General features: G+C 38.1%; 6 protein-coding genes across 9 annotated transcripts; 4 read left to right on the top strand and 2 right to left on the bottom strand.

Annotated features, from left to right (window-relative positions):
• Positions 1–2108: 2108 nt before the first annotated feature.
• Positions 2109–4370, bottom strand: LOC103951546 (pathogenesis-related thaumatin-like protein 3.5). The gene is made up of 3 exons (XM_009362963.3): positions 2789–4370; positions 2432–2696; positions 2109–2327 (listed from the first exon to the last, which is right to left on the bottom strand). Exons 1-3 carry the CDS (start codon positions 3279–3281, stop codon positions 2180–2182), a joined length of 906 nt encoding a protein of 301 aa, XP_009361238.2. The 5' UTR covers positions 3282–4370; the 3' UTR covers positions 2109–2179.
• A 683-nt stretch (positions 4371–5053) lies between these two features.
• On the bottom strand, positions 5054–6412 carry LOC103951547. Its single transcript, XM_009362964.3, has 2 exons — positions 6162–6412; positions 5054–5701 (listed from the first exon to the last, which is right to left on the bottom strand). The coding sequence occupies exon 2, from the start codon at positions 5694–5696 to the stop codon at positions 5259–5261; it is 438 nt and encodes a 145-aa protein (XP_009361239.2). The 5' UTR covers positions 5697–5701; positions 6162–6412; the 3' UTR covers positions 5054–5258.
• A 1314-nt stretch (positions 6413–7726) lies between these two features.
• LOC103951548 (probable ribonuclease P/MRP protein subunit POP5) lies at positions 7727–11459 on the top strand. 4 transcript variants are annotated; one of them, XM_048565018.1, is made up of 6 exons: positions 7727–8140; positions 8232–8374; positions 8931–9118; positions 9231–9368; positions 9732–9898; positions 10172–11459. In XM_048565018.1, the coding sequence occupies exons 3-5, from the start codon at positions 8941–8943 to the stop codon at positions 9878–9880; spliced, it is 465 nt and encodes a 154-aa protein (XP_048420975.1). In that variant the 5' UTR covers positions 7727–8140; positions 8232–8374; positions 8931–8940; the 3' UTR covers positions 9881–9898; positions 10172–11459. The 4 variants fall into 4 exon arrangements, with proteins under 4 accessions (XP_048420975.1, XP_048420974.1, XP_009361242.1 ...); XM_048565017.1 differs by having other exon boundaries at positions 8223–8374; XM_009362967.3 differs by lacking the exon at positions 8232–8374 and having other exon boundaries at positions 8928–9118.
• Positions 11460–13890: 2431 nt separating this feature from the next.
• Positions 13891–15573, top strand: LOC103951550. Its single transcript, XM_009362969.3, has 2 exons — positions 13891–14222; positions 14684–15573. Exons 1-2 carry the CDS (start codon positions 14061–14063, stop codon positions 15257–15259), a joined length of 738 nt encoding a protein of 245 aa, XP_009361244.2. The 5' UTR covers positions 13891–14060; the 3' UTR covers positions 15260–15573.
• Positions 15574–17865: 2292 nt separating this feature from the next.
• LOC103951551 lies at positions 17866–19691 on the top strand. Its single transcript, XM_009362970.3, has 2 exons — positions 17866–18116; positions 18829–19691. The coding sequence occupies exons 1-2, from the start codon at positions 17955–17957 to the stop codon at positions 19474–19476; spliced, it is 810 nt and encodes a 269-aa protein (XP_009361245.2). The 5' UTR covers positions 17866–17954; the 3' UTR covers positions 19477–19691.
• Positions 19692–21888: 2197 nt separating this feature from the next.
• On the top strand, positions 21889–25351 carry LOC125468750. The gene is made up of 2 exons (XM_048565092.1): positions 21889–22112; positions 24489–25351. The coding sequence occupies exons 1-2, from the start codon at positions 21951–21953 to the stop codon at positions 25134–25136; spliced, it is 810 nt and encodes a 269-aa protein (XP_048421049.1). The 5' UTR covers positions 21889–21950; the 3' UTR covers positions 25137–25351.
• The last annotated feature ends 1540 nt before the right edge of the window (positions 25352–26891 follow it).

Genomic DNA, 26891 nt, shown 5'->3' with positions numbered 1-26891 from the left:
AAACCACTCAAACTTAAGGGAAATAACATATAACCATACTAGGGTAGATAGGGGTTCCAAAAGTCACTTTAAAACACTTTTAATAAGTCAAACAAGAACCCAAAAATCCACCCTTTGGATTTGGCCGAATTTCCCCAAAAACATGGCACCAAATTTTAGCTCCAAAATTCATGCTCATATGAACTACATCTACAACATTTGAGATGGCAAATTTTCTAACAAAATTTACATTCAAAGAAGCAAGAATAAAGCTTGTAACAATTACAACATTCAAATCACAAACTATGAACTACAAAACCCAAAAGGATTCACCAACTACTAGACTTAGGCTCTTGATACCACTTGAAGGAAGATTTGTGAAAAACATGTTCATTTAAGCAACATCAATAGCATGCAATTAACAATTAAAGGCGGAATCATGCTTGTATGCACTTAAAAACAAAACATTTACCCATGAAATTCAAAGCCTAGTAGATAGGTGAACCAAGACTCAACTCAAAACAAAGTGAGTTGAGAAATCAATACCTTTGTAGATTCCTCTTTGCATAAGCAAAGGCTAATCACCCAAAGAGAGGGCCTTCATTCCTTGCATCTTAGATCCATGGATTTGGATGGATGAAAAGGTTTCTCCAAGTTCCCAAAATTGAGAACCTCTAATGATTCATCACCAAGGCATAATGAAGAAGAAATGAGTGACCTTGGAGGAGTTTGATTGCTAGATGATCCCTCCAAGGTTGGCCGAAATTTTAGAGAGAAAGGAGAGCTTGTGTTCTCATCCTTTCCCCCAAAAATAACCCTTAGTAAATTTTAGGCTATAAAGTCCTTTATATAGTCCCTTCAAATAAGTGACCTAATGGACCAAAAACCCTATTCTTTTACCATGGCCGGCCTATAGGGTTTATTGGGCTTTCAAGCCCTTTGTTTATTCAAGTTGTCATACAACTTGAGTTAATGGGCTTGACATTCAAATCCCATTGGGCCTTGCGGCCCAAAACTAACCCGAGGTCTTTAACGAACTTATTCGTTTGATTAATTAACATATTAATTAATCCTAGCCTTAGATAAATAATTAAACCATTTAATTATTCTTACTCATCTCCGTTGTTTCTTCAAACTCTACCTTACTCAGTGAACGATCCACTAGGTTCCTTTTAGCGAGGCAGTGGGCGATTAAAACTCTTTCTAATCGATTGTGAATTGAAACTTACTTTCAATTCTCCCGTTAGTGATAATACACTTTTAGGGCTTCCACAAACCATGGTTGACGCCTAGCAGCATGTCATGGTTACCCAAGCTAATCAGAAGAGGTGGAGAACCTATTCAGTTTTAGGATTACAAATGCAATACGGTCTTTCTCTAATACAATACTCTTGACCACATTGTTTGGTTTGATAGTTTATTCATGTCTACTATCCAATGTGAGTCTTGTGCTTATATGATTACTATGAATGTGATTTGGAACACATTCCTAAATCTCATTCATACTTTGGCCAAAGATTCTCAATCATATCATAGAGTATTCTCCCTCAAACAGTTTGAAGGTTAGAGATCCCTTGTTGCGCATTCACTTGCCTCCATGGCTAAGTGGCTTAACCCCAACGATGCCATGGACACCCTCCTGATGGAGTGACTTTGACATAATCAAAGATTAAGGACCTAACCACAAGACAACTGTGATGCCTCAGGTCAAAAGACTAATTTGCATTATCCCAACCATGAGTTCTCATGTGACATGAATATGAGAACTCCTCGTTGATCGTGTTCAGTGAACTCATTCTCTATTGAGCACCTACGTACTTGTCTTGATGTCACACACACCAATGACTCGAGACTAGTCACTCTCCCTGAGAGAAGACATAGCACGTACTGATCTTAACGGACTGTCAATGCCCAATTGACAATCTTATGATCAGGAACGTTTAGGATGTGTCAACGAAAGAATGGTCTCATGAATCTAACTTCTTTAGATCGCATTCTTCCAATCACATATTCCTTGGACTTATCGTTTAAGCATATAACATTTATATGAGACGGCTCAAACAATAATCTTTGCCCTTAACATTAAACTAGATTAGTTTAACATGTGAAATGTCCATAAAGTATCATCATATGATTGGTTTTAGGACACATTTCCAACACTTGATTCATCACACCAGGCTTCACAGTTGCTTTCAAACGATCAAGATAATATGTAGACGATGAGAAGAAGGATTAGCGGCGGAACTGGTAACAGCGTGTTAGAAGAAGAATAAACCATCTGCACAACCTTCTCGCTGCCAGGCACTTGATATCTCGGAGGAGCTAACGCATAATTTGAATTTCTCGTCCTGCATCACGAATGTTTTACCGTATGAAATCCGAGAGTTGAAAAGAAAATAAGCAGTTGTTGAAAATATTCGAATGATGATATGATGGGGAGAAAAAAATGTACCCGTTTCCGTAGGGGCAGAAGAAAATGGCGTAATCAAAAGCCTTGCATGTAAAAGTGCTTGTGCCATCATCAAAAGCATAACTGTAAGCTCTTGGACAAGCTTTTTTGAATATGGTAGAATACTTGGAAGGCTGGCATGTCGTCGGGTTAGCAAACTGTCCTCTGCAGCAGTACTGGTCCAAACCAAATGCCTCGCAGGCGCTCTTGCATCCGATCACGGTCCCTTCGCTTCCTCCTCCCACCACCTGAAGCTCTTTCGGGCAACCTGCACGCGTGTTTCATTGCCGCTCGGCCTTCAAAATTTGAACCATTTGGCGCCCGAAAAATTACAAAAACTTGATCAAGACCATAATTTACCTGTGTTGATATCTGAAGCGCAGCCGGTGGCATTACATGGACCAAACACGCCACGTGGTGCGGCAATGAGGGGCAGATTGTAGCCGTCTACAATGCTGACATCGTAGAAATCTGAACCATTGCCATTGCCGAGAGTTATTTCAAAAAGAGAGGCAGGTGGAGTGGCACCACTGCCACCACATTCCAGCCTGCCTCCACAGTCGCCGGTTTGACACGTGCCAGCTCCCTGCTCGTCGAATGTGCAGCCTGTCCTAGCCCATATACGCCCTGACCATCCTGGAGTAGAAGGAAGTCTCACACTCTGGCCGGGGTCCAACCGAAACCCCGTTGTTGGGAGCGGAGGGGTGCCGGAACCTGCCAACGTACCGGGCCAGATGGTTTCCGGGCAGTTGTTTGTTATAGTAAATGTGGCTGAGTGGGATAAAGAGATGAAAAATGGAAAGAGGATGCAAAAGAAGCGCAGAAAAGTTCGAGGTCTCGTCGATAATGGCATGTTCTAGGCTTATAGGTTTTGGTTTGGTGTTTCGCTTTTCTGGTGGAATGGGATATATGGAAGGATTGGAAGAATCTGTGAGGGAAGGAAACGTGCAATCTAAGCCGCAAGATGACCATTATGGGTTTAGGATTTCTTTTATCTTGGATGGCCTCTTGAAGAAGCGATTCCTTTTCTACCAAAAAGAAACTTGGACTAATGAATCTCCAAACCATATAATCTTCCTCGAGGAAAATAAACGATATTCTTTCGAAGATGACTTTGAGAACAAGCAACATCTGTTTCAAAACTTGGATTGAATTCGATCTCTCTACATGTACGCAGGCTGTGTCTGATCTATACGCTCGAGCCAAAGTGATTGGGGAAAGAGAGGGAAGAACGCGGAAAAGTCTACTTCCAGTCATCCACATAACATAATCGGAGGAATAAACGCTGCTATTATTACATACAGTCTACAGAAACATCAATTGATAGCCTTTAGTACATTCATAATGTGGAATTCGCAGAATCAAAGTAAAGAACAAGAATGAAGAAGCCGGAAACACTGACCACAAAAATGAACATGAACATGAAATTATTTGCTCATAAATGTGTCGTTAGAAATTTACAATGTTTTTACAAACTGACGATGCCAAATTAATCAAAACATCTTGGCATCACTAGAAAATTTACAAGCAACGAGAGGACTTTCCACCGTTAGAAGAGATAAAGGACTTCGAAGTTAAAAGTAGCCTAAAAGATAACAAGTAGCCTAGAAATGGTTCGGCGAAAGGCCAACTAAAGGTTGGAGGCAACTCTTCAATGCACTTTCAACCTTATAAGCACAGCTACTTTCAGACATGGCAGCCTAAAGGGATTGGCCTTTCATGGAAAATATTGACGAACCAAATAGGCTATAGGCAGGACAACTCAAACACAATTTATGTCGAACCACCAGCACAGGATAATATGGAAATAATGTGACTCAAACGTACACATGCCTTGATGGCTGAGCAGAAAGTGCTGTGTTGCACTTCGCCAAATAGAAGAGGTTGATCAATTACCATATTGTGGAAGTTTTATCATATTTCTGCACGTAGCTTACCTGTGCAAGTTCTCCAGCATCACCAGGTGTAGCTTTCTTCTCCAAGAAATTATACAATTACCTACACAAGAAAACAAAACAAAAATTCATAAGAAGCTATATCAGAAAATTTCTAAATAAGAACGACATTATTCATTATTAACAAGCATATCTAATATCTCCTCGATAGCACATGCTTCAACTCCTGCAAAATTGACATCAATTTCAGATACATTCAATCAAATAACCCAAGCAAAAAACAATGCCGATGATGCAAATATATATAAAACAAGTGAAATCCGGATCATTCCTTCATAACCTGTACTAAACAAGGCCAAAGTAACACAACAACAATACTGCCTGCAATCGTAGTGAACAAGAACCAATAATATTACAGATCCAAATAAAGAAGCAACTAAGCGAACCATTTTAATAAATAAATACAAATAATTGCCTTTTGGCAAGATAAACATCATAAATGACAACAAATAAGAAGATACTAGTAATAAGGTAAAATAATTAATGGGAGTAACATAAAAGAAGTCACAGCTAAATCATGACACAAGTCGTACAAACGACCTGAGAGCACCCTGTAGCAAATATAGCCAAAATTCCTGACCAGTAGGGCTAGCATGAATAAGAATTGAATCCAAGATTCTTAAGCAGTTAAACAAGCCCCGATCACCCCCTAAATAACATTCTTTTAAAGTCAAGCTAATGGAGGAGTTAAATTGCAGTAAACAGGACTACAAATATAGATTGTTCCTACAGACGGGTAGGACACATTAGGTCCACCACTTTAAGTACTCATCAAGTTCATCGTCCACATCCGTTCCACAAAATGCAAATAGGGAAAAGTTTAAAGGAACAAGATTAAGATAAGCAATAAAAGGTCGTTCATTTATCTTATAAGCCTAGCTCATATCCATGCCATCTCCAACTTTGCTGCAGATCAGACTGGCAGTAGTGAAGGATCTCTCGAAGGGAGAAGGATGGAACTGGGCATCCCGTCTGCGCTTAGAAGAGCAACTGTCTGCAGAAGAGCTATCCGACTCAAGCTTCCTACGGACCCCTCTCACAGCCTGTTCCTCTACCTGTGTAAGGGGGAAAATCTTTCCGCTTGCCCGGCAAAGGGAGCTATGGTTATCATACAGGATCCTCTGATCACAGTTTTTGTCGCAGATGTGAGTGGCTCCAGTTAGCTTGCAGAGGTACATATTCGCGCAGACGTGCTCGTTCTGACATTTCCAGTCACATTTGTGAACAGGATTTGACACATCACGGCCCAAAATAGTCGACAGATAAACAACATTCGTAGGTCCTGCTACCACAGAATTGCCAGCCACCTCCATTGCAACTGCCAATTAATGAGTTTTCGAAACGTCAATTGAACAGATTCCACCAGCAAAGGAGGCCTTTTTACAACAACAAAAACAACAACCAAGCCCTAGCGGTGCGGGATCGGCTGTATGAACCCTACAACGCCACTACGCTCGGTTTTACGCAAAGTCTAAATTTTTTTTTTTACAGATCCGAACACAATGTAGAAAATCGTTCCCCACACTTCATATGGAATTGTTTAATTACTAATCACAGAAACACTAATCATGTTCCATATGAAGCCAACAATTCACTTTCTTCATCAGATCTGATGCATGTATCAACGTGGGATACAAAATTACACAATTTTAATTACTGCCCTTAAAATTTACAGAAAATTTATTTGCTTTTTGTTTTACCTGATTAATTAATCATAATACATAATTATATAAAAAAATTCCAGAAAAAAATAGAAAAGAAAGAAGAAAATGACTCACCTGTGCTTCCTAGTTAAAAACGAAAAACACGCGCGCTGTGCTTCAACGCTAACCCAGCAACACCACCACCTACTCCTCACCTTCTCTCTCACCTCTCTCTCTCTCTCAAAGACTCGGACTGTCTCTCTCGCTATCCAAATTGCCTAGCAAGCTAACATAGAAAACGCAAGCGTAGGGGTCGGTATTTATAGAAAAATGGGAGAGAGGGAGAGAGGGAGAGAGGGAGGGAGGAGAGAGAAGGTGGGGGTGGAGGAGTTGACGTTGGAGTTACTGTGAGAGAAAGGAGAGGGCAAAAATGCAAGAAGCCCAACCCAACGTGCCCAAACTGATAAAAAGGAGAAGAGATCCCCTCTGAGTTTCTTCTATTAAGACTATCAAATCAAGTGATCTAGAGCTTTTCAATTTTATTTAATAGTTAAAAATTATTATAATTTTTGAAAAGTTAATATAAGTGGATCGTAAATGAAATTTCAAATATCCGGATCATTTAATCCGGTGGGCTTCTCATGATAAAGCACCAAATTTCCAAATGAAATACGAGTGAAATTCCGAGTAAATTCACTTTGTGCCCCTTTTTTTATATATATTTAAAATACGACCCAATTCCCTAGTGGACTTGACTTTTCAAAGGGTTTACCTACAAAAGTGGATAATCCAAGAATATTATATATTTTCTTTCAACAATACTAGATCCACCTTGTATTGTTGCATAATCAATGATACTGCAACACGTCTTCATACAGTATTTATTGATTATCGTAAATTGACTTTTTTTGCATTAAGGGTCTCAGTGAAGGTGTCTAAACTTAATTACGCATTATTATATCACTAATTCATATTATTTAAAAGTATCGTCACAATAGCATCTTCGTAAGTTTCTTTAAATGTTTTGTTTACATACAAAGGTGTTAGAGTGGAGTTTCATGTTAAGCAACAACATGGGTAGCAAAATTAGTTATAACGATCGTTTTATGACAATTGAATTTGAAAGTTCAACTATTATTAGATTGTAGTGCTAATGATAATATTGAAAAGACGTTAAAACGGACACGTGCTATTTTATTATTGGTGTATGCAATGAGGCAAGAATACGAGATCCTGATCACTCTCGACCTAAGTATTTGATATTTTAAAAATACTTTTATAAATATCATCTCAAACTAAAGTATTTTAAAATGTGAACCTCGAGTCGGACTGAGTGTGACTCGAAATATCGTGTGTTCCCAGTCCCCGCCTCCAACGGTCTCTCTCTTTTCTCCTCAACGATTCAAGAGCTCTTTCTCACTTGAAAAAATTTTCATTGTGACGGGAACACAAGTGTACCCCACTTGTTTTAATAGAAGTGGTGAGAAATTTTATTTTTTAAGTTATTAACTTTTTAGCACACATATTCTATTATTTGTATAATGACACGCGGTTTACCATCTCGTCTACCGATCATATTGAAAAATCTCTCCCCTCTCTTTCTCTTCCTATGACTTTTACACGAACCAACACTCGCCACGTCGCTTTCTCACCGTCATCCTCGCTGGGCTGTTCCGAACTCCCACAGGCCCAAATTCACAATTCGGGATCTCGAGCCCTCGACCCTTTTGGGTTTAGGCTGTGGATCTTGACCCGAGAACCATTTTTCAACCCGACTAGCTCCGTTGCTCTTCGTTCCGAGGGTTACGGTCTCGGAATCGCCACCCTTGCTCCTCCCTGCGCTCAGATATCAGTTTCAGACTCGATTTTTTAGTTCTCGAGGAACAGACGACACACAAAGCTCCTTTCTTTTTCAATAAATTATCCACCCAATCCAAAAACCCACCACAAATTCAACCCCCACAACCCTAATCCCCATTCACAATTCTCCTTACGTGACAAGATCCAATCACTCCAAGTTTTGATCTGGATTGCGATCTCTGTTCCGAGGGGCTGCAACTTTCTCGGGAAACAAACGGGTTTTCTGGATTAGATTGGGGGCTTCGGGTTTTCTGGTATGTGTATATTACTTCTCTACCTTTTGTCGTTTTTTTTTTCTGTTTTAGTTGGGTGTTTTAACTCTGTTTGGTTGCCTAGAAAATGTAGGAAACTGCGGGAAAATGGAGGGGATTGGAGTATGGGATGTTGGGGGTTTTGAGTAACTTGGGATCTGAGAAAAAAAAAAAGCTGAATTCTTGGGTTGTGAGTTTTTCAGTTTTGAGATTGGGAGCTTAAAACAACAGAAAGATGTAAGCTTTAGGATTCAATAGATTTGATTCTGTATGCTTGGGCTCTGTTCGATTACTTCAAAGTTTTCAGGTTATTCTGTATTGGAAGTGTATCATGACAAAAGTCCTGTGGTCTTGAGATGCTGTTTGAAAACTTACTATATGTGTGCTCGTTTTCCTTCCGTAGAAGTTCAGGAATGGTAGAGAATATGTGCTTGTTTTCCTTCCGCATAAGTTCGGGATTGATAGAGTTATGAAAGGCCTTAATATTACCGATGAAATCTTAATAAATCCTTGAAAGAACTCTATACAGATCCATAGAAATCTATAAGAGAAATCCGTATAAATCTGCCAAAAGCCATATAAAATTGTAGAGTCCATTAAAATCCTTTGATATCCGTCACTTACAAAATGTCCATTAAAATATTCTGAAATCCAAATTGACGACACCCCCTTACTTGTTTGTTGAATTGAGATTTCAAAATACAGTTTTAAGCTAGCTGCTGAGCTTTTCATGTGATATTTTTGTCTAACATTCTTATTAGATTTGATATGTCCCATTTTTTGTTGTAAGCAGGTAAAGGATCATGGTGGGATTTAAGAATAGGTATATGGTAGTGGAGGTTATCTTGGATCCTAATAGAGAACTGGTGAGAAAAGATCCTGTTATCATTACCTCGTACAATGTTACGAAAGCTATCCGAGACAGCATCCTAGTAAATTTTGGGGAGTGCGGTCTGGCTTCGTCACTTGGATCATTCCAAGGTAAGTAATGGCTCCCAGTAATTCTTGTTACCTTCTTTATTTATGCGCCTTTGCAATTAATTTTCTGTAAAATGGACTCTCTCAATTTCTCCGAATGTGTAATTTTATGCAGTCAAGTATGTGAATGACATTACGAGGCTGTGTATCATTAGAGCTTCAAGGGATGAATATCAGAGAGTATGGGCTGCAACTACCATGGTCAGGAGTATTGCAGATTGCCCGGTTCTATTTAATTTGTTGGACCTAAGTGGTGAGTTAAAGATTTGCAGCAGATTAAGTCTTGCGGCTTGCTGATATTTTTCGAAAATGCACAATACCTTACAATTAAGTTATCATTTTGACTCTTGAATTTTGTTATTGTTCTTGATTAAGAAATTAGAGTGCTTCCGCTTTAGTGGTGATTGGTAATCACAATTTCCTTAAAAGTAAGCAGAATTTCTTATAGTAAACATTGTTTGGAACTTCTTAAGGGGTCACATTTTATCTTGTAGTGTTCATTTTTTAAGCTGATCGGAAGTTACTGTCATCTCAAAGACACAACATAATTGTCTTCTTTCCCATCTGTTAAAAGAAAGTTAATTACCAATGATTTCTTTCATTTCTTTTGTATCAGGAAGTATCAAAGCTTGTAAAGAAACCGCATTGAAGTGTGATGAATCAAAATTTGAACAGCACAAGCTTGTTGTTGGATCTAATCTTTCGGCTCAAGATACTCAAAAAATGCAGTACTATCTTGACAAGATCAAAGGCCTCGAGCACTAAAGTTCTACCGCACCTATGGTAATATACTGTATTCAGATGGCATTTTATGTTGCTTTTCCTTATCTATGAGCTATTACAGCTGTCATGTATTGGTTGTTTAATGGAGTATTGCTATCATTAGATAACAACGTACTTCTCGTGCTATAGACCACAATCAACAGTCGCCGAAACTCTTTAAAATGATGGAGTTGAACTATAGCTCTCAGTTTGGCCTAAAGTAGGCATAAAGTAGATATTCATGCCTAATTTATTATCTAACGAACAAACTCATTCTTGTCCAACATCTTGTAGGAATTTGGTGAGCCTCACAAGCTTCATGTCCTGGTTCCATCGGTACTTGATGTCCATTACTCTGCTGACTCCGTGGCTCCTGTGGAATTCTAAAGGTTAGAAAATCTCAAAAGAAAGGAAGCTTTCAGGAACCTCAAATTTTCTAACTGCAAGTAGTTGTGAAAAGGGTATGTAGATGTAAAACCAAGTGGTGGATTAGGCAGAGGAAGTATTTGATTTGGCTATCTAGTTATTTCGGAAATATGTTTTGTCATGTTAGTTTGTATTGTTTACTAGTGAAGGGGGGAAGTTCGTGTATCGCACATACACGGTTTTTGTTTTGGTCAAACGCACGTACTCCCTGCGGCGTATAAGATACATTGGAGGCTGGGAGCTACCAGAATTTTCACAGTTTTGATGACTAGCAAGGAAAAAATTCCGTTGTGTCCAAAAATTCTCTTTCTTATACATCAAGTAATTACTGTTTCATGTTTAAGGTATCTCTGTGCAAATTCCATTTTGATACCTTAGGGCATTCTTTTCCAAGCATCAACGATGTCATCGGGACCCCGCCACAAAAGATAGTTAAATGGTATCACATCAGCCATATGATTTGCCACATTTAACTGCGTGTTTTAGTGGTAAATGACACAAAGTTAGGTCCTAATTGGGCGCAGATTCTAGCATACAACCGAAGATATGTTGTTAGGTGACGAGAGACGAGGGGTTTTATCTCCAGGTTTACCCACACTTGGCCAGTTGTTCCTGCCCAAATCTTGAGATTTTCGAGTGCTTTTGTGTATGGCATTTTTGGGTATGCTCCGAGTATGCTGTACACTGAGATTTTTGGCCGTGGTATCGTTGATTAATGATCCAATGATCAAGATCTTAACGCTTATAAATTCCGGTATATAAGATACTAGGGGGGCGTTTGTTTGCCCTCACTAAACTTCCTTGGATTGGACTGGCTTAGCTGGGATTGCTAGCCAGTGTTTGATGTGAACAAGGATTACCATTAATGAGACTAGGTCGGACTCGCACCGACTAAGTCCTTCATTAGGTAGTCTTAGTGAGGACCCCCAATATGTATGGGATTGCTAGTCCCGTCCTCAAACCTATTCTGTTTGCCCGCTGCATCGTCTGCAAAACCCTTTAATCACCGCTTAGATCTGAAATAAAGCTCCACCTACCGGCCAAACCTCAAAATCGAACCACAAAAAAAAAAAAAGGCGAAAAAATAACAACAAAATCCAACCAGAAATTCAAAATCCACCCATTGCCAGAAAATTATGAGATGACTTTGTAGGCGGAGAAGCCAATGCATGTATTTGAGGAAAGAGAGAGATCTGATTTTTTTTGGGAAAAAAAGGATGAGGAAGGCGGAAATGCTTAATAGCAGCAAGAGAGTGAAGATGATGAGCTTGTTTTGAAGGATTTGCAGTGACCTTTACACCTGCGTTTTGCAGGAAAAATATGGAGGAAAGAAGAAATGGGGCGGTGCCAGAGGGAGAAGAAAAGAAAAGATGGTTCTGGAGGGTAGTCTTTTTGGAGTAAAGTAAAAGGGGAATAAATATGCATTAAAAAACATAAAATATTATTATATAAATATTAAATAATATAATATATTACTATATATGCATTAATTAATATAATATTATAGTTTATTAATTATCCTGTTTTTTAGTCCGACACTGCACCAAATGCTTCACTAAGTTAGTCCAACTTAGTCTAGTCTAAGTCAATCCAGCTTAGTCCCTGAAGCTAATCCAGTCCGAGATAGTCCGGTGCAACAAACGCACCCTAGGAGTATAGAGGAATTTTACCAATAGGCTCGAACTCAAAGTGGGCTAGTCCTGATTGACAGCTGCTCTGCAAAGACGATTAAAAAATAGAGCAGTAAATTCTCATTATTTTCACTGGGGCAGGTTTTTGGAGCTGGAAAATGATCTGTTCCTAACTTATAGATACCACATGTTCAAAGAATTCATCATTCGTGAATGTTTGTGCGAAGGAAGAGAATCTTGGGTCAAGGCATGATGATGTCGCATGTTCGACTATCTAATATCATTAAGCATATCGATGTCTTGTAGATTATTGACATTTTATTTATATTATCAACTATGTCGATGTTTTAATAAGGGTTCATTTAGAAAGTGCTTTTAAAATAACTGAAAGCATTTTTGGTGAAAATATTTTTAAAATCATTCATTAGTAAAAATCCACGTGGTCCATGAAAAAACATTTGAAGTGTTTCATGCAGGAAGCACATTTATGGTATTTCTTTCAAAAAGCACTTGAAGCACTTGAACTTCAAGTGCTTTTAGAACCCAAAATTAATTTTATCAAAACTGTTTTTAATCATTTTAAAATTACTTTCAAACGAGTTTTTACATAGTTGTACATCTATCGACATGTTTGGCAATAGAAATCCAGGTGAAAAGTATATAACATGTGACATTTTATTAAGTGGGAGAAAACGCGCAATCAGACTTTCAAAATGAGATCTTCTCAGAAGAGAGGATAATACGCAATACTATTAGATATTGCCTTTTAATAATGACGCCAACAGTGCTGTTTCCCATTAATTCATTGAAGTTATTAGGTAGGATCCTTAGGTTAGGAGGCTGAACATTCTAAGCAAATCACACAGTCTGTTGGATCAAAATCCAACTTTGATCCAAATATTACAATTATTATAACTTTAGAAGAGTTCTCTGTTTGTAATCCAACATCTCGTGTGATTTGCTCAAAAAACTCAGCCTCCTAGGAGAGGATCCTGATCCGGGTAATTGAATCAACGTGGGTGGCAAAAAGCTGGAAGGCAATTTGTTTTGCACTTGCTTAAGCAAGGGTGATAAAAAATTAAAATCAAAGACTAATTGGAAAATAGCACTCATTTTTTCACTCATGTTTGGTGAGCTTAGTAGTGGGGTTGTTAGAAATCCTCGAACTTGATAAATTTGCACTTGATTGTGTTTCATAGTGAATTTTTTTTTCACGTGTTATATTAGGAATTAAGAATACGCAACATGATTGATATGTCTCGTTACTTTTAAAGAATATTAATAATAAAAAAAATGTGCTAATTTAGATGGAATCGCAATATCGTGCGACACTGCTCCTATTTTCACGTCTAAATCACATTTTAAGCCTCATTTTATGTCATGTGTAACACCTCCTATATGATATAAGGATATTCTATGTTGAGTCGAAGAACACCATGCATTGATGGGTGGTGGGAGTCCATATTGAATATCATGAGATCTTTTCTTGTCGCTGGTATATTCATAGGTTTTTCCTCGATTCATTCTTTCATGAATTGCTGAAAAAGAAAAGAAGTTCATTAAAATTCCTATGTTGGGATTACGTACTAAATGTATAAGTCAAAAGAATGGATGAAGCTGTCCACACTCATTTCAACCTCTCACACACAACTTTCAATTTTCGACCGTCGAATCGAGCAAATTGAAGATCGGTGAATAAAAGTTAACAAGAGTGTGTAAGAAGTAAAAAAAATAAATGAATAGCACTACCGAAAAGAAATAACGCTAAATTATAATACTAATGATAAAGTGCCGGAGCTTTAAGGTGATATCTTGAATTGAGAAACCGATATCACGGTCACGTGTACGCCAAACGTACATGCAAAGGGCTTCTCCTTGGCATGGACTTCTCCTACGCAAGAACTTTCGCCCGTTCGAGATCCACATGTTTGCTATAAAAACCCGCCTCGTTTTTCTCCTTTTCATACCAAAAAACCAGAGAGTCCACTCCACTCACACAAACACAGCTCAACACAACAGAAACCCACACCCGTGTTACACTTGGACTCTCGCTCTCTCCTCCCCCTCTTTCTCTCTCCTCCCTTGAACAATTTCAGAAGCAAAAGATCTCAGAAGAAGAAGAAGAAATGCAGCAAAGAGTTTTGGATTACGTTTTGGTGCCGGCAGGGCTGCTGGTAATGGTGGCATACCACCTATGGCTTCTCTATCGAATCCTGAAGCAGCCCAACAGCACCGTCATCGGAATCAATTCCATCAACCGCCGCTTCTGGGTTCACGCAATGATGGAGGTAAAACCAAAACCCAACAAAACCCATCAATCAAAATCATATCTTTCAATTTTTTTTTTATCTTATTAATTGGTTCCTATTCATATTATCTTGCACGAGTGAATTTTTATGTTGTTGGAAAATGTTGTCTTCTTGTGCACCAGTAACCTTGAAAATGTTGAAAGAAAGGTTTTTAACCAGTTGGTTCAAGTTCGATTTTTTTCCTGTAAATTAGAATGGTTTAGAGTATCGTCTTAATTGATTCCTATTCATATAATCATGTATAACATGACAACATACATTTTTGACAATGAAAGTGATTTTCATACAAGTTTTTTCTCTTCATGCATACCCCGTATTTAGTTTTTGAATTTTGAAGTGAATACGTTAAAAGAAAATTAATGGATAAAAACAGTGCATATACGATTGAAAAATGATGTTCTCTAATGACCAATTTGCATTTGGGCATGCACGAAATGCAGGAAGCTCCAAAGCATGGTGTTCTTGCGGTGCAAACATTGAGAAACAACATAATGGCGTCGACCCTTTTGGCCTCGACCGCCATTACGCTCTGCTCTCTCATTGCCCTCTTGATGACCAGCGGCACCAAATACAGAGCAGCTTTATTTGTCTTTGGGGACCGAAGCGAGCTAGCATTTTCGATCAAGTTCTTCGCCATTTTGGTGTGTTTCCTGGTGGCTTTCCTCTTCAATGTGCAGTCCATAAGGTACTACAGCCACGCCAGCATTCTCATCAACGTACCGTGCAAGAAGATGTCGCCGCACCATCAGCACCACTACCTCACTACAGACTACGTTGCCACCACCGTGAACCGAGGCAGCTATTTCTGGTCCTTGGGACTCCGGGCGTTCTACTTCTCGTTCCCTTTGTTTCTATGGATTTTCGGGCCGATTCCGATGTTCATGTCCTGCTTTGTTTTGGTCATCATGCTCTACTTCCTAGATGTCACGTTTCAGTTTGGTTGGGAGGTTGGGGTTGCTGACAACGATGATCACATCCTCATTAAGGACGATGAGGAACAAAGGTTGCCAAACTAGCTAGCATGACATTTCAAGTCAATCAGGCATTGTCACGTTAGAAAGTTGGCGGAATATGTTTAGCGGAGCATAGAAACTAGCTAGCTAGCAAGGTACAAGTACTAAACCAAAAAGCGGTTCAGATTCAATACAAGTTGAACTGAACTGCAGCACAATAAGTTGATGGATGTAACAACACAACGAATAAAAGTAGAGTATTATGGAATGCTCAGCTGGTCTGTATTTTCATGCCACTTGTAAATTATAATGTTCATTTTACTGGATTTGCACGTAATGTATGCGTATGAAGGGAATGAATTTACCTCATTCTTTTAGACCTCGTTTGAAAGTGCTTTTAAAATAGATGAAAATGTTTTCAGAACCAATCCTTAAAGTATTTTTCTAGGATTCACTTTCATTTTACTAAGGATTGGTTCTAAAAAGGCTTTTGATGAAAATGTTTTCAGAATCAATCCTTAGTAAAATGCAAGTGAATCTTGAAAAAGCATTTCAAGTGTTTTTGGAACCCTAAAACATTTACTCCAAATGCTCTTTCAGTCAATTTAAAAGCACTTCCAAAAGAATTCTTACTACGAAATTGGCTCAATGTTGTGCAAAGATTCTTTATGCAGTAAGATGCGATGGTTTCGTTTAAAAACATTTAAGCATTGTTCCATACGAATCAATATAAAGTACACACAAAATTAACATATTTATTAGCGCATTTTTAATAGAGTTTGGCCCTGCACATTTTTAAATTTTATGTCTACAAACAGCCTTACCCGTGTTAATATTTATTTATTTTTGGCTAGGAAATAGACTTTATTAAGCTAACGAGAATCTCCGGGAACACCTAGAACCCGTACAGTCAAATACAAATGAATGGCGTGCCTTCACCAGGAAGCATCCTATTCCAAATACAAATATTGTCAACATTGTGATCAATAAATGTAATATCATATGCAAAGAAGTTGACTTCTTTATAAATATGTTGCCATTGAATAGATACAAAAGAGATTGCCACCCATTTAATGTCCTCAAAAATAGTTCTGAACCTCCAATAGATCTTGCATCGGTCGAGAATCCCGTGTTGATATTGGTGTATTACTATCAAATGGGAACAAACAAACAAAAAAACTTTTAAATGAATAAATAAATAAAATAGAAGGAAGGAAAATGGGGACAAAGCTAAAAGTGCATCGTGAGGCATGTGAATGTGATGAGGCAGTTGTGAAAGGTTTATGATGGAGAGAGTGAGAGGTACACTACATGAATTGCCCGAAGAACCGGAGGATGCTCTCAGTTTGTTATAGACATGAGATGCCTCGCCAAACACATCTTTCAGTTTCATGTCCCATTCATGATCCATTCGATCACGTCTCAATATGTTTCTTCAGCACGTGCGGACCCTCTTGTCCGATGCCAGACCAAGCCACATGTATCGTGGTCAGGCGGATAAAAATATAGAAAAACTAATAAAAATGATTTGAAAACTTTGAGTTTTAATCAAAATGACAAAAAGTGTTGTAAGTGAATAGTACCATAAGTGACTTTTTAGAATAAAAATATCATTTTTGTTAAAAGTGAATAATACCGGAAATATTTCGTTAAAACTTCCTAAAAATATAGGTCCCACATTTTACATATGATCATGATTAGAGAGTATGATTATGTTCTTTCTAAATTTTTCTACTTTCAAATTCTTTTTTATTTGAACGGTCATCATGATTATACAATGTCAACAATTTGTTTTGACTTTTTATAGAGAGAGAAAGACGAAGAGGAAAGTGAGAGAGGAAAAGAGGGGAGGAGATTTGGAAGGGAGATAATCCTACTCCATCATGCAAATAGCTAAGTGCCACATTCTGGAGAAAATTTTCATTATGCCTGAAACACAATCCAGTAAATCAAGGATAATAATACAATTGTATAGAATTTTTTTTTTTTTTAAATTTCTAACCAATTGTATTATTACATTTAGTTTTCAGAGCCGTATTCATGGCATAAATTTTCTTTCCACATTTTGATGGCACAAGTTCATGGTTCACCGATGGCAAGCATCATAATTAGTTAAAATTTAAAATAAAACAAATATAATTAAACGTAGGAGGCATTTAAGAGATCAGATCTCTATTTTTTTTTTTTTTTTTTTTTGAGATGAGGATTAGTTACAGGACCTTCACTATATCGAACTTTAACGATCTGAATTGTTTATTTTTCAAGTTAGACTTCATAAATCATCTTTGCAAAATAATAGCCAAATCGGAAATATTTGAGACATCTAATTGAGTTTAAAAAAATTGATAACCACTTTGTTCTATATGAAATAATGAAATTTCATCGTAATAATTAAATAGGCAAATAGTTTTAAATTAAATTGAATTTTTACAAAAATGACTTGTGAATCGAAACTTACAAAATAGATAGTTCAGATCGTTACAACTAGTCCCTATTTTTACCCAAAATTGGAAATCTTTTCTAGTAAGGGGCCTGATTAATCGGGTAAGCATACAAGGCATGAACAATGATATTATTGCATTTTTCTTTGAAGATGCTCTTCAAAGATGCTCCGGAACCAACCACTTGGTAAAAAAAAAAAAAAAAAAAAAAAAAAAAAAAAGCACACACACACACAAAAACACACTCGGAATCGTATTCGACTTGCACTCTCCTCTCGCTTTCCCTTCAACCACGTATTCCAGTTGAAGTGAAGAAGATGCAGCTAGAAGTTCTGGATTACATTTTGGTACCGGCAGGCCTCCTACTGATGGTGACTTACCATCTATGGCTTCTATGCCGAATCGTTAAGCAACCCAACGAGACCGTCATCGGCATCAATTCCATCAATCGCCGCTTCTGGGTCCAAGCCATGATGGAGGTAACTCAAACCCTATAAACCCAAATGTTTATTTTCTTTATCATCGTTTAAAAGATCGTTTTTACAATTTTTTTTATTCATTTGTAGACTGATTAAGAATCTACCGTGTTTTAAAAATTCCCACCTAGCGTGGTTTAGGAGTTAGGCGACTGGTCATCGCTATGATTAATCATTAGGCGTTTACAAAATAAGAAGGGCTGCTAGACCTGTCTAGGTGTCTGCGTAGTCTGTCGAGATCCGTTTTAGGCACCCGTTTAGGTCGCGATTCCCACTTATTTTTCCGTAAATGTAAGTGGACATTTATGTATATAATATATAATAAATTTAACTAAAATATGAAGAAGAAAAATAGGGCCTAGGCCTGCCGAGACACCTAAGCACTTGGCCCTTGCAAGTTGCCTAACTAGTAACACCTTTTAGAATCTTAGTCATCTATATGAATCAAACAAGTTGACGTTGAATTATGAAGATACTAGTTACCATAACCCTTGGTACTGATAAATAAACGAATGGCTAAAGGGTAATGGTAATAAGAGAATAAATGGTTGAATTATGACGTTTTTACAATTAAATGATTTCATGTAGTAATATAAAGACTTTACATGTAAGGATTATCGTTTGCATGTAACATGAATCCTAGAAATCTCTACAAAACCAACATGAATGATAAAGATTGAATCTTTACTGACTGATTTTGAATTTGTACATGCAGGATGCTCCAAAGAATGGTGTTCTTCCGGTGCAGACTCTTCGAAACAACATAATGGCATCGACCCTTTTGGCCTCGACCGCCATTACGCTCTGCTCTCTCATTGCCCTCTTGATGACCAGCGGCACCAAATACAGAACGACTTTATTCGTCTTTGGGGACCGAACCGAACTTGCATTTTCAATCAAGTTCTTCGCCATTTTGGTGTGTTTCTTGGTGGCATTCCTCTTCAACGTACAGTCCATAAGGTACTACAGCCATGCCAGCATGCTCATCAACGCCCCGTTCAAGAGGATGATGTCGCCCCCGCACCACAAGCAGCAGTACCTCACGACAGAGTACGTTGCCACAACCGTGAACCGAGGCAGCTATTTCTGGTCCTTGGGCCTCCGAGCATTCTACTTCTCGTTCCCTCTGTTTCTATGGATTTTCGGGCCGATTCCTATGTTCTTATCGTGCATTGTTTTGGTGATCATGCTGTATTTTCTGGATGTCACCTTTCAGTTCAATTGGATTGTTGCGGTTGCTGGGGATGAAGACCCGATTCTCATTAAGGGTGATGAGGAGCAAGGCTTGTTCAATGCACCGGGGATGACACATTGTGACGGTACCTCAAGCGAAGTGTGTGGGAAACAGTGTGACAGTGTGTGACTGATTTAGGATACCGTCATTCTCAGTGGATGGATTGGCAATTTAATTTGCAGAAAATAGAATGGTTGCAAAAACTAGGGAGCGTTTCAGATTCAATAAAGTTTAATTCAACTGCCGTTAAATAAGTTGATGTATCATAGCATTACATATTTGGAATACTTGGGGTCTGTTTTCATATCCTTATAAAGTTATAAACTATAATGTTCAGTTTGAGGGATTTTGGCATTCTTCGTACAAATCGATAGAGACAGATAAGGAAAGTTTACGCATGTACCACACAAATTGATAAAAAATTCCTTTATGCTTCTGTGTATGGTCAGAGATTCAACGGCTAAGGTTTGCTGTTGCATACTAGAAAAACCCCAAATTTTATTATCCTTAAAATATCGTAGTCACTCTCAAAAAGGCACCAAACGTTTACATGGAAGTTACGAAGAAAACAAACAGAAAGGCTTTATTTTTACTTACCCAACAAGCTAGCTGGGGATGCAACACAGTTTGTTACACAGATGCCTCACAAAAGCGATCTTTCAGATTCATGTCGAATTCATGATCCATTCAATCATGACAACCAAAACTTGGGCCATGTTTCAACGAATCGAGTTCCAAGATACATAGAATCATGCACTTACGAAGATGAGCAACCGAAGCAGTTACATCTCATATTACTGAGGATGTTTATTTACACTACCTGTCGTTGGCTGAAAGTTGAAACCCTAATAAATTAAGTATATTATGCATCTCCCACCGTCACTGTTTCTTGGGTATCTTCAAGATCTCACGGTTTTTATTGGCATGCTCTGTTGAAGTTTGAGCTATCCAAATATCCTCATCAAGCTTTGGATTTCAATACTCAAAAGTGTTTGAGCCCTCTACCTACCAGCTCACTATGAAGTTTGCTTGTCGGATCTGCAGATGGTATTCAACATAACGCTATCTGATATCAGAGAGAGATGGCAGAAATAAGACGAAGCAAACTTAAAAACCGAGTTATAAACAATGCGGAGCATGCTTACCGTGGAATTTTAAGTTGGTTTGAAAGTATTTTTCATAGATTGTATGAATGTACAAGGGAAGGCAGTGTAAGAAGAGAAAAGAGGGGAACCGGTTAAAAGCAACCCTCCCCTGAACAAACTTTAATAACCAGGTAAAACCTAAAGCTATCAATCTTCCTTAAATTAAGGGATTACATCAAACCGCTAAAACACATATCAACAAGTCAACTAGTCCATAATTTGAGGGATCATGCTTAATGATGAAACCCAGGGAAAAGCTGGCGTTGACTTTAGAAGATGAGCAGCTCGTAGACATATCGAATCCAAGAGTTTAGAATGTTCTCACTCACTCGTGTCTTATGTTGTTCTAATTTGTACCACCTTTCTTATATTTGAATGGTCTAACTAGTAACTGCCATTGTGCAGGACATATCGCCGATATCAGTCTTGCCGATATTCTTAACCCTAAGGCCATTTCCAATTGAGAAAGTTAAAGGTCTAAATGTAAAAAAAATAGTCTGATTTGTCCAATTCTAGCCCCACTCCTAACCCCTTTATGGGGTTCAGTTTTTCAGTTGCAATAATTGATTCAAATTCAATAGCTAGATTTTAAAACATCCAACCGTAGTTTAATTAAATTAATCAAAACATTTAAGGTATAAACTTAAAACTAATAATTTATTGAGGAGGCTATATTTGCCCATTTGGTTGGAGATAGTATATGAGGATGGCATGACTGTTCATTTAAAAATAATTTTTTACAAGACTCTAATTCTGAACGAGACTATGTTTAACCTTTCAATTAGAGATGGCCTAAATTTCCTCAAGAGGTAGCGGACAAACTGATCCACTCAGACAGTGATGGTTTTAATGTTACAAGATTAGTTGGAAATACAATACATAATGATCTGAAAAACAAAAGGCTCTTGGAGACTCATCTCCTATTGCCCCCATAATGATATGATAAGAATAAACATCTTTATTAACACTTTAGTTATAATCCAATCATCAACATCCGTGTCATTCAGTTTTCAAAATTTTATCCACCAATTTAGTTTCCCTAACATAACCCTATATTTTATTTCATCGAATAGAAAGGTGGACACCCGATGGCCGATCAAACAAAAACAAATTATATTATGCATACACAACGTTTTTTTTAATCTTTGTTAACCGTGATTTCGTATTTAAATAATAACTACACAAATGTTAAATTAGTATATGAGTCATTTATATACAGTCCAGAAAATATATGAAAAGAAAGAAAGAAATAAGTCATCAAATCGAATTCAAATTGAGGTTCTGTGTGTTTGACATTTTTGTATGGAGATGCCTTCCAAGAAACTCCTAGACAAACCACTTGGTTATAAAGAAAGCACAAAACCACCGTCGTATTCGACTTGCAATCTCTTCTCGCTCTCCCTTCAACCACATAAATAAAGAAAGAAGGGGAGGAGGATTATAACTGAAGTGAAGAAGATGCAGCTAAAAGTTCTGGATTACATTTTGGTACCAGCAGGCCTCCTACTGATGGTGACTTACCATCTATGGCTTCTATGTCGAATCGTTAAGCAACCCAATAAGACCGTCATCGGCATCAACTCCATCAATCGCCACTTCTGGGTCCAGGCCATGATGGAGGTAAGTTGAACCCAACAAACCGAAATGTTTATTCTCTTTATCATCATCGAAAAGACTACTTTTAGAAAGTTTCATTCAATTTGTAGACTGATTAGTCCTCTATGTGAATCAAACAAGTTGAGCTTTTCGAATTCATGAATATACTAGTTACCATAACCCTCGTCACTGATAAATATACATATAAGGATGGCTAAACGGTATGATGATAAAGAGAATAAGTGATTCAGATTATGACGTTTTGACTGTGAAATGATATCATGTATTCATATAGAGAAAAATGACTCTCTACATGTAAGGATTATCCTTTTGCATGTATCATGAATCCTAGAAATCTCTACAAAACCAACAGGAATGATAAAGATTTGAATTTTACTGACCAATTTTGGATCTGTACATGCATGAAATGCAGGACGCTCCAAAGAATGGTGTTCTTCCGGTTCAGACGCTTCGAAACAACATAATGGCATCGACCGTTTTGGCCTCGACAGCGATCACGCTCTGCTCTCTCATTGCCCTCTTGATGACCAGCCGCACCAAGGGCGCATTTTTCGTTTTCGGAAACCGAAGCGAGTTTGAGTTGTCGATCAAGTTCTTCACCATTTTAGTGTGTTTCTTGGTGGCATTCCTCTTCAACGTGCAGTCCATAAGGTACTACAGCCACGGCAGCATGCTCATCAACGCGCCGTTCAAGAAGATGATGTCACCGCCGCACCACAAGCAGCAGTACCTCACGCAAGAGTACGTTGCCACCACCGTGAACCGAGGCAGCTATTTCTGGTCCTTGGGGCTTCGAGCATTCTACTTCTCGTTCCCTCTGTTTCTGTGGCTTTTCGGGCCGATTCCGATGTTCTTGTCGTGCATTGTTTTGGTGATCATGCTGTATTTTCTGGATTTCACCTTTCAGTTTAATTGGGTTGTTGGGGTTGCTGGGGATGATGACCCCATCCTCATTAAGGATGATGAGGAGCAAGGCATGTCCAATGCACCGGGGATTACACATTGTGAAGGTACCCAAAGCGCAGTGTGCGAGAAACCGTGTCACAAGGTGTGATTGATTTGGGATTTGATGGTTCAACAATTTTATATGCCGAGAATATAACAGTATAAAAAACTAGGGAGCAGTTCAGATTCAATACAAGTTGAATCCAACTGCAGTTAAATAAGTTGATGTAACATAGCATTATATATTTGGAAATTTCTATGCAATACACACGTATGATATGACATAGAGATAGTTAAGGAAGTCCATGCAAGTATCATAAAAATCGATTGAAAATTCCATTATGCTTCAGTGTATGACCAGAGATTCAACGGTTAAGGTTTCCCATGGAATAATAGAAAAACCCTGAATCTTATTGACCTTGAAATATCGTAGTCACTCTAAAAAAGGAACCAAACATTTACATGGAAGTTTCTCAGAAAACAGATAGAAAGGTTCTCTCTTTGTTTAAAAAAAGGAAGAGCGAAAACGAAGCTAAAGCTAATATTTGGGCAACTGCTTTCTTGCAAATCGTGGGGCACGTAATAAGAAGCAAATTAAGGCAACAACATTTAAACGTACAGTTTACGTCACTTTTTATGCTAACATTATAAAACATTGCGTCAAAAACATGAGGTGGTAGAAAGTTCATGGAGAGTCCCACTTTTGTGAATGTGTCCTTAGCATTTCTATTTTATTTTTACTTATACCCAACAAGCTAGCTGGAGATGCAACAGTTTGTTACACAGATACCTCACAAAAGAGATCTTTCAGATTCATGTCAAATCAAAGATCCATTTGATCACGACAATCAAAACTTGGGCCATGTTTCAACGAATTGAGTTCCAAGATATATAGAATCATGTACTTACGAAGATGAGCTACTGAGGATGTTTATTTACATTATCTGTCATTCGTTGAAGGTTGAAACCCTTATGAAGTGTATTATGCATCTCCCACCGTCAATGTTTCGGGTATCTTCAAGATGTCAGCATTTTAATTGGCATGCTTGGTTCAAGTTTGAAGAAGAAAAAAAGGGCCTAGGCCTGCCGAGACACCTAAGCACTTGGCCCTTGCAAGTTGCCTGACTAGTAACACCTTTTAGAATCTTAGTCATCTATATGAATCAAACAAGTTGACGTTGAATTATGAAGATACTAGTTACCATAACCCTTGGTACTGATAAATAAACGAATGGCTAAAGGGTAATGGTAATAAGAGAATAAATGGTTGAATTATGACGTTTTTACAATTAAATGATTTCATGTAGTAATATAAAGACTTTACATGTAAGGATTATCGTTTGCATGTAACATGAATCCTAGAAATCTCTACAAAACCAACATGAATGATAAAGATTGAATCTTTACTGACTGATTTTGAATTTGTACATGCAGGATGCTCCAAAGAATGGTGTTCTTCCGGTGCAGACTCTTCGAAACAACATAATGGCATCGACCCTTTTGGCCTCGACCGCCATTACGCTCTGCTCTCTCATTGCCCTCTTGATGACCAGCGGCACCAAATACAGAACGACTTTATTCGTCTTTGGGGACCGAACCGAACTTGCATTTTCAATCAAGTTCTTCGCCATTTTGGTGTGTTTCTTGGTGGCATTCCTCTTCAACGTACAGTCCATAAGGTACTACAGCCATGCCAGCATGCTCATCAACGCCCCGTTCAAGAGGATGATGTCGCCCCCGCACCACAAGCAGCAGTACCTCACGACAGAGTACGTTGCCACAACCGTGAACCGAGGCAGCTATTTCTGGTCCTTGGGCCTCCGAGCATTCTACTTCTCGTTCCCTCTGTTTCTATGGATTTTCGGGCCGATTCCTATGTTCTTATCGTGCATTGTTTTGGTGATCATGCTGTATTTTCTGGATGTCACCTTTCAGTTCAATTGGATTGTTGCGGTTGCTGGGGATGAAGACCCGATTCTCATTAAGGGTGATGAGGAGCAAGGCTTGTTCAATGCACCGGGGATGACACATTGTGACGGTACCTCAAGCGAAGTGTGTGGGAAACAGTGTGACAGTGTGTGACTGATTTAGGATACCGTCATTCTCAGTGGATGGATTGGCAATTTAATTTGCAGAAAATAGAATGGTTGCAAAAACTAGGGAGCGTTTCAGATTCAATAAAGTTTAATTCAACTGCCGTTAAATAAGTTGATGTATCATAGCATTACATATTTGGAATACTTGGGGTCTGTTTTCATATCCTTATAAAGTTATAAACTATAATGTTCAGTTTGAGGGATTTTGGCATTCTTCGTACAAATCGATAGAGACAGATAAGGAAAGTTTACGCATGTACCACACAAATTGATAAAAAATTCCTTTATGCTTCTGTGTATGGTCAGAGATTCAACGGCTAAGGTTTGCTGTTGCATACTAGAAAAACCCCAAATTTTATTATCCTTAAAATATCGTAGTCACTCTCAAAAAGGCACCAAACGTTTACATGGAAGTTACGAAGAAAACAAACAGAAAGGCTTTATTTTTACTTACCCAACAAGCTAGCTGGGGATGCAACACAGTTTGTTACACAGATGCCTCACAAAAGCGATCTTTCAGATTCATGTCGAATTCATGATCCATTCAATCATGACAACCAAAACTTGGGCCATGTTTCAACGAATCGAGTTCCAAGATACATAGAATCATGCACTTACGAAGATGAGCAACCGAAGCAGTTACATCTCATATTACTGAGGATGTTTATTTACACTACCTGTCGTTGGCTGAAAGTTGAAACCCTAATAAATTAAGTATATTATGCATCTCCCACCGTCACTGTTTCTTGGGTATCTTCAAGATCTCACGGTTTTTATTGGCATGCTCTGTTGAAGTTTGAGCTATCCAAATATCCTCATCAAGCTTTGGATTTCAATACTCAAAAGTGTTTGAGCCCTCTACCTACCAGCTCACTATGAAGTTTGCTTGTCGGATCTGCAGATGGTATTCAACATAACGCTATCTGATATCAGAGAGAGATGGCAGAAATAAGACGAAGCAAACTTAAAAACCGAGTTATAAACAATGCGGAGCATGCTTACCGTGGAATTTTAAGTTGGTTTGAAAGTATTTTTCATAGATTGTATGAATGTACAAGGGAAGGCAGTGTAAGAAGAGAAAAGAGGGGAACCGGTTAAAAGCAACCCTCCCCTGAACAAACTTTAATAACCAGGTAAAACCTAAAGCTATCAATCTTCCTTAAATTAAGGGATTACATCAAACCGCTAAAACACATATCAACAAGTCAACTAGTCCATAATTTGAGGGATCATGCTTAATGATGAAACCCAGGGAAAAGCTGGCGTTGACTTTAGAAGATGAGCAGCTCGTAGACATATCGAATCCAAGAGTTTAGAATGTTCTCACTCACTCGTGTCTTATGTTGTTCTAATTTGTACCACCTTTCTTATATTTGAATGGTCTAACTAGTAACTGCCATTGTGCAGGACATATCGCCGATATCAGTCTTGCCGATATTCTTAACCCTAAGGCCATTTCCAATTGAGAAAGTTAAAGGTCTAAATGTTAAAAAAATAGTCTGATTTGTCCAATTCTAGCCCCACTCCTAGCCCCTTTTTGGGGTTCAGTTTCTCAGTTGTAATAATTAATTCAAATTCAACAGCTAAATTTTAAAACATCCAACCGTAGTTTAATTAAATTAATCAAAACATTTAAGGTATAAACTTAAAACTAATAATTTATTGAGGAGGCTATGTTTGCCCATTTGGTTAGAGATAGTATATGAGGATGGCATGACTGTTCATTTAAAAATAATTTTTT

This window comes from the organism of the source record quoted next, unplaced genomic scaffold, assembly GCF_019419815.1.
Source record: "Pyrus x bretschneideri cultivar Hongxiangsu unplaced genomic scaffold, Pyrus_bretschneideri_v1 Contig4, whole genome shotgun sequence".
Lineage (NCBI taxonomy): Eukaryota > Viridiplantae > Streptophyta > Magnoliopsida > Rosales > Rosaceae > Pyrus > Pyrus x bretschneideri.
The sequence above is the reverse complement of the archived record's forward strand: the minus strand, read 5'-3'. Positions and strand labels throughout refer to the sequence as shown.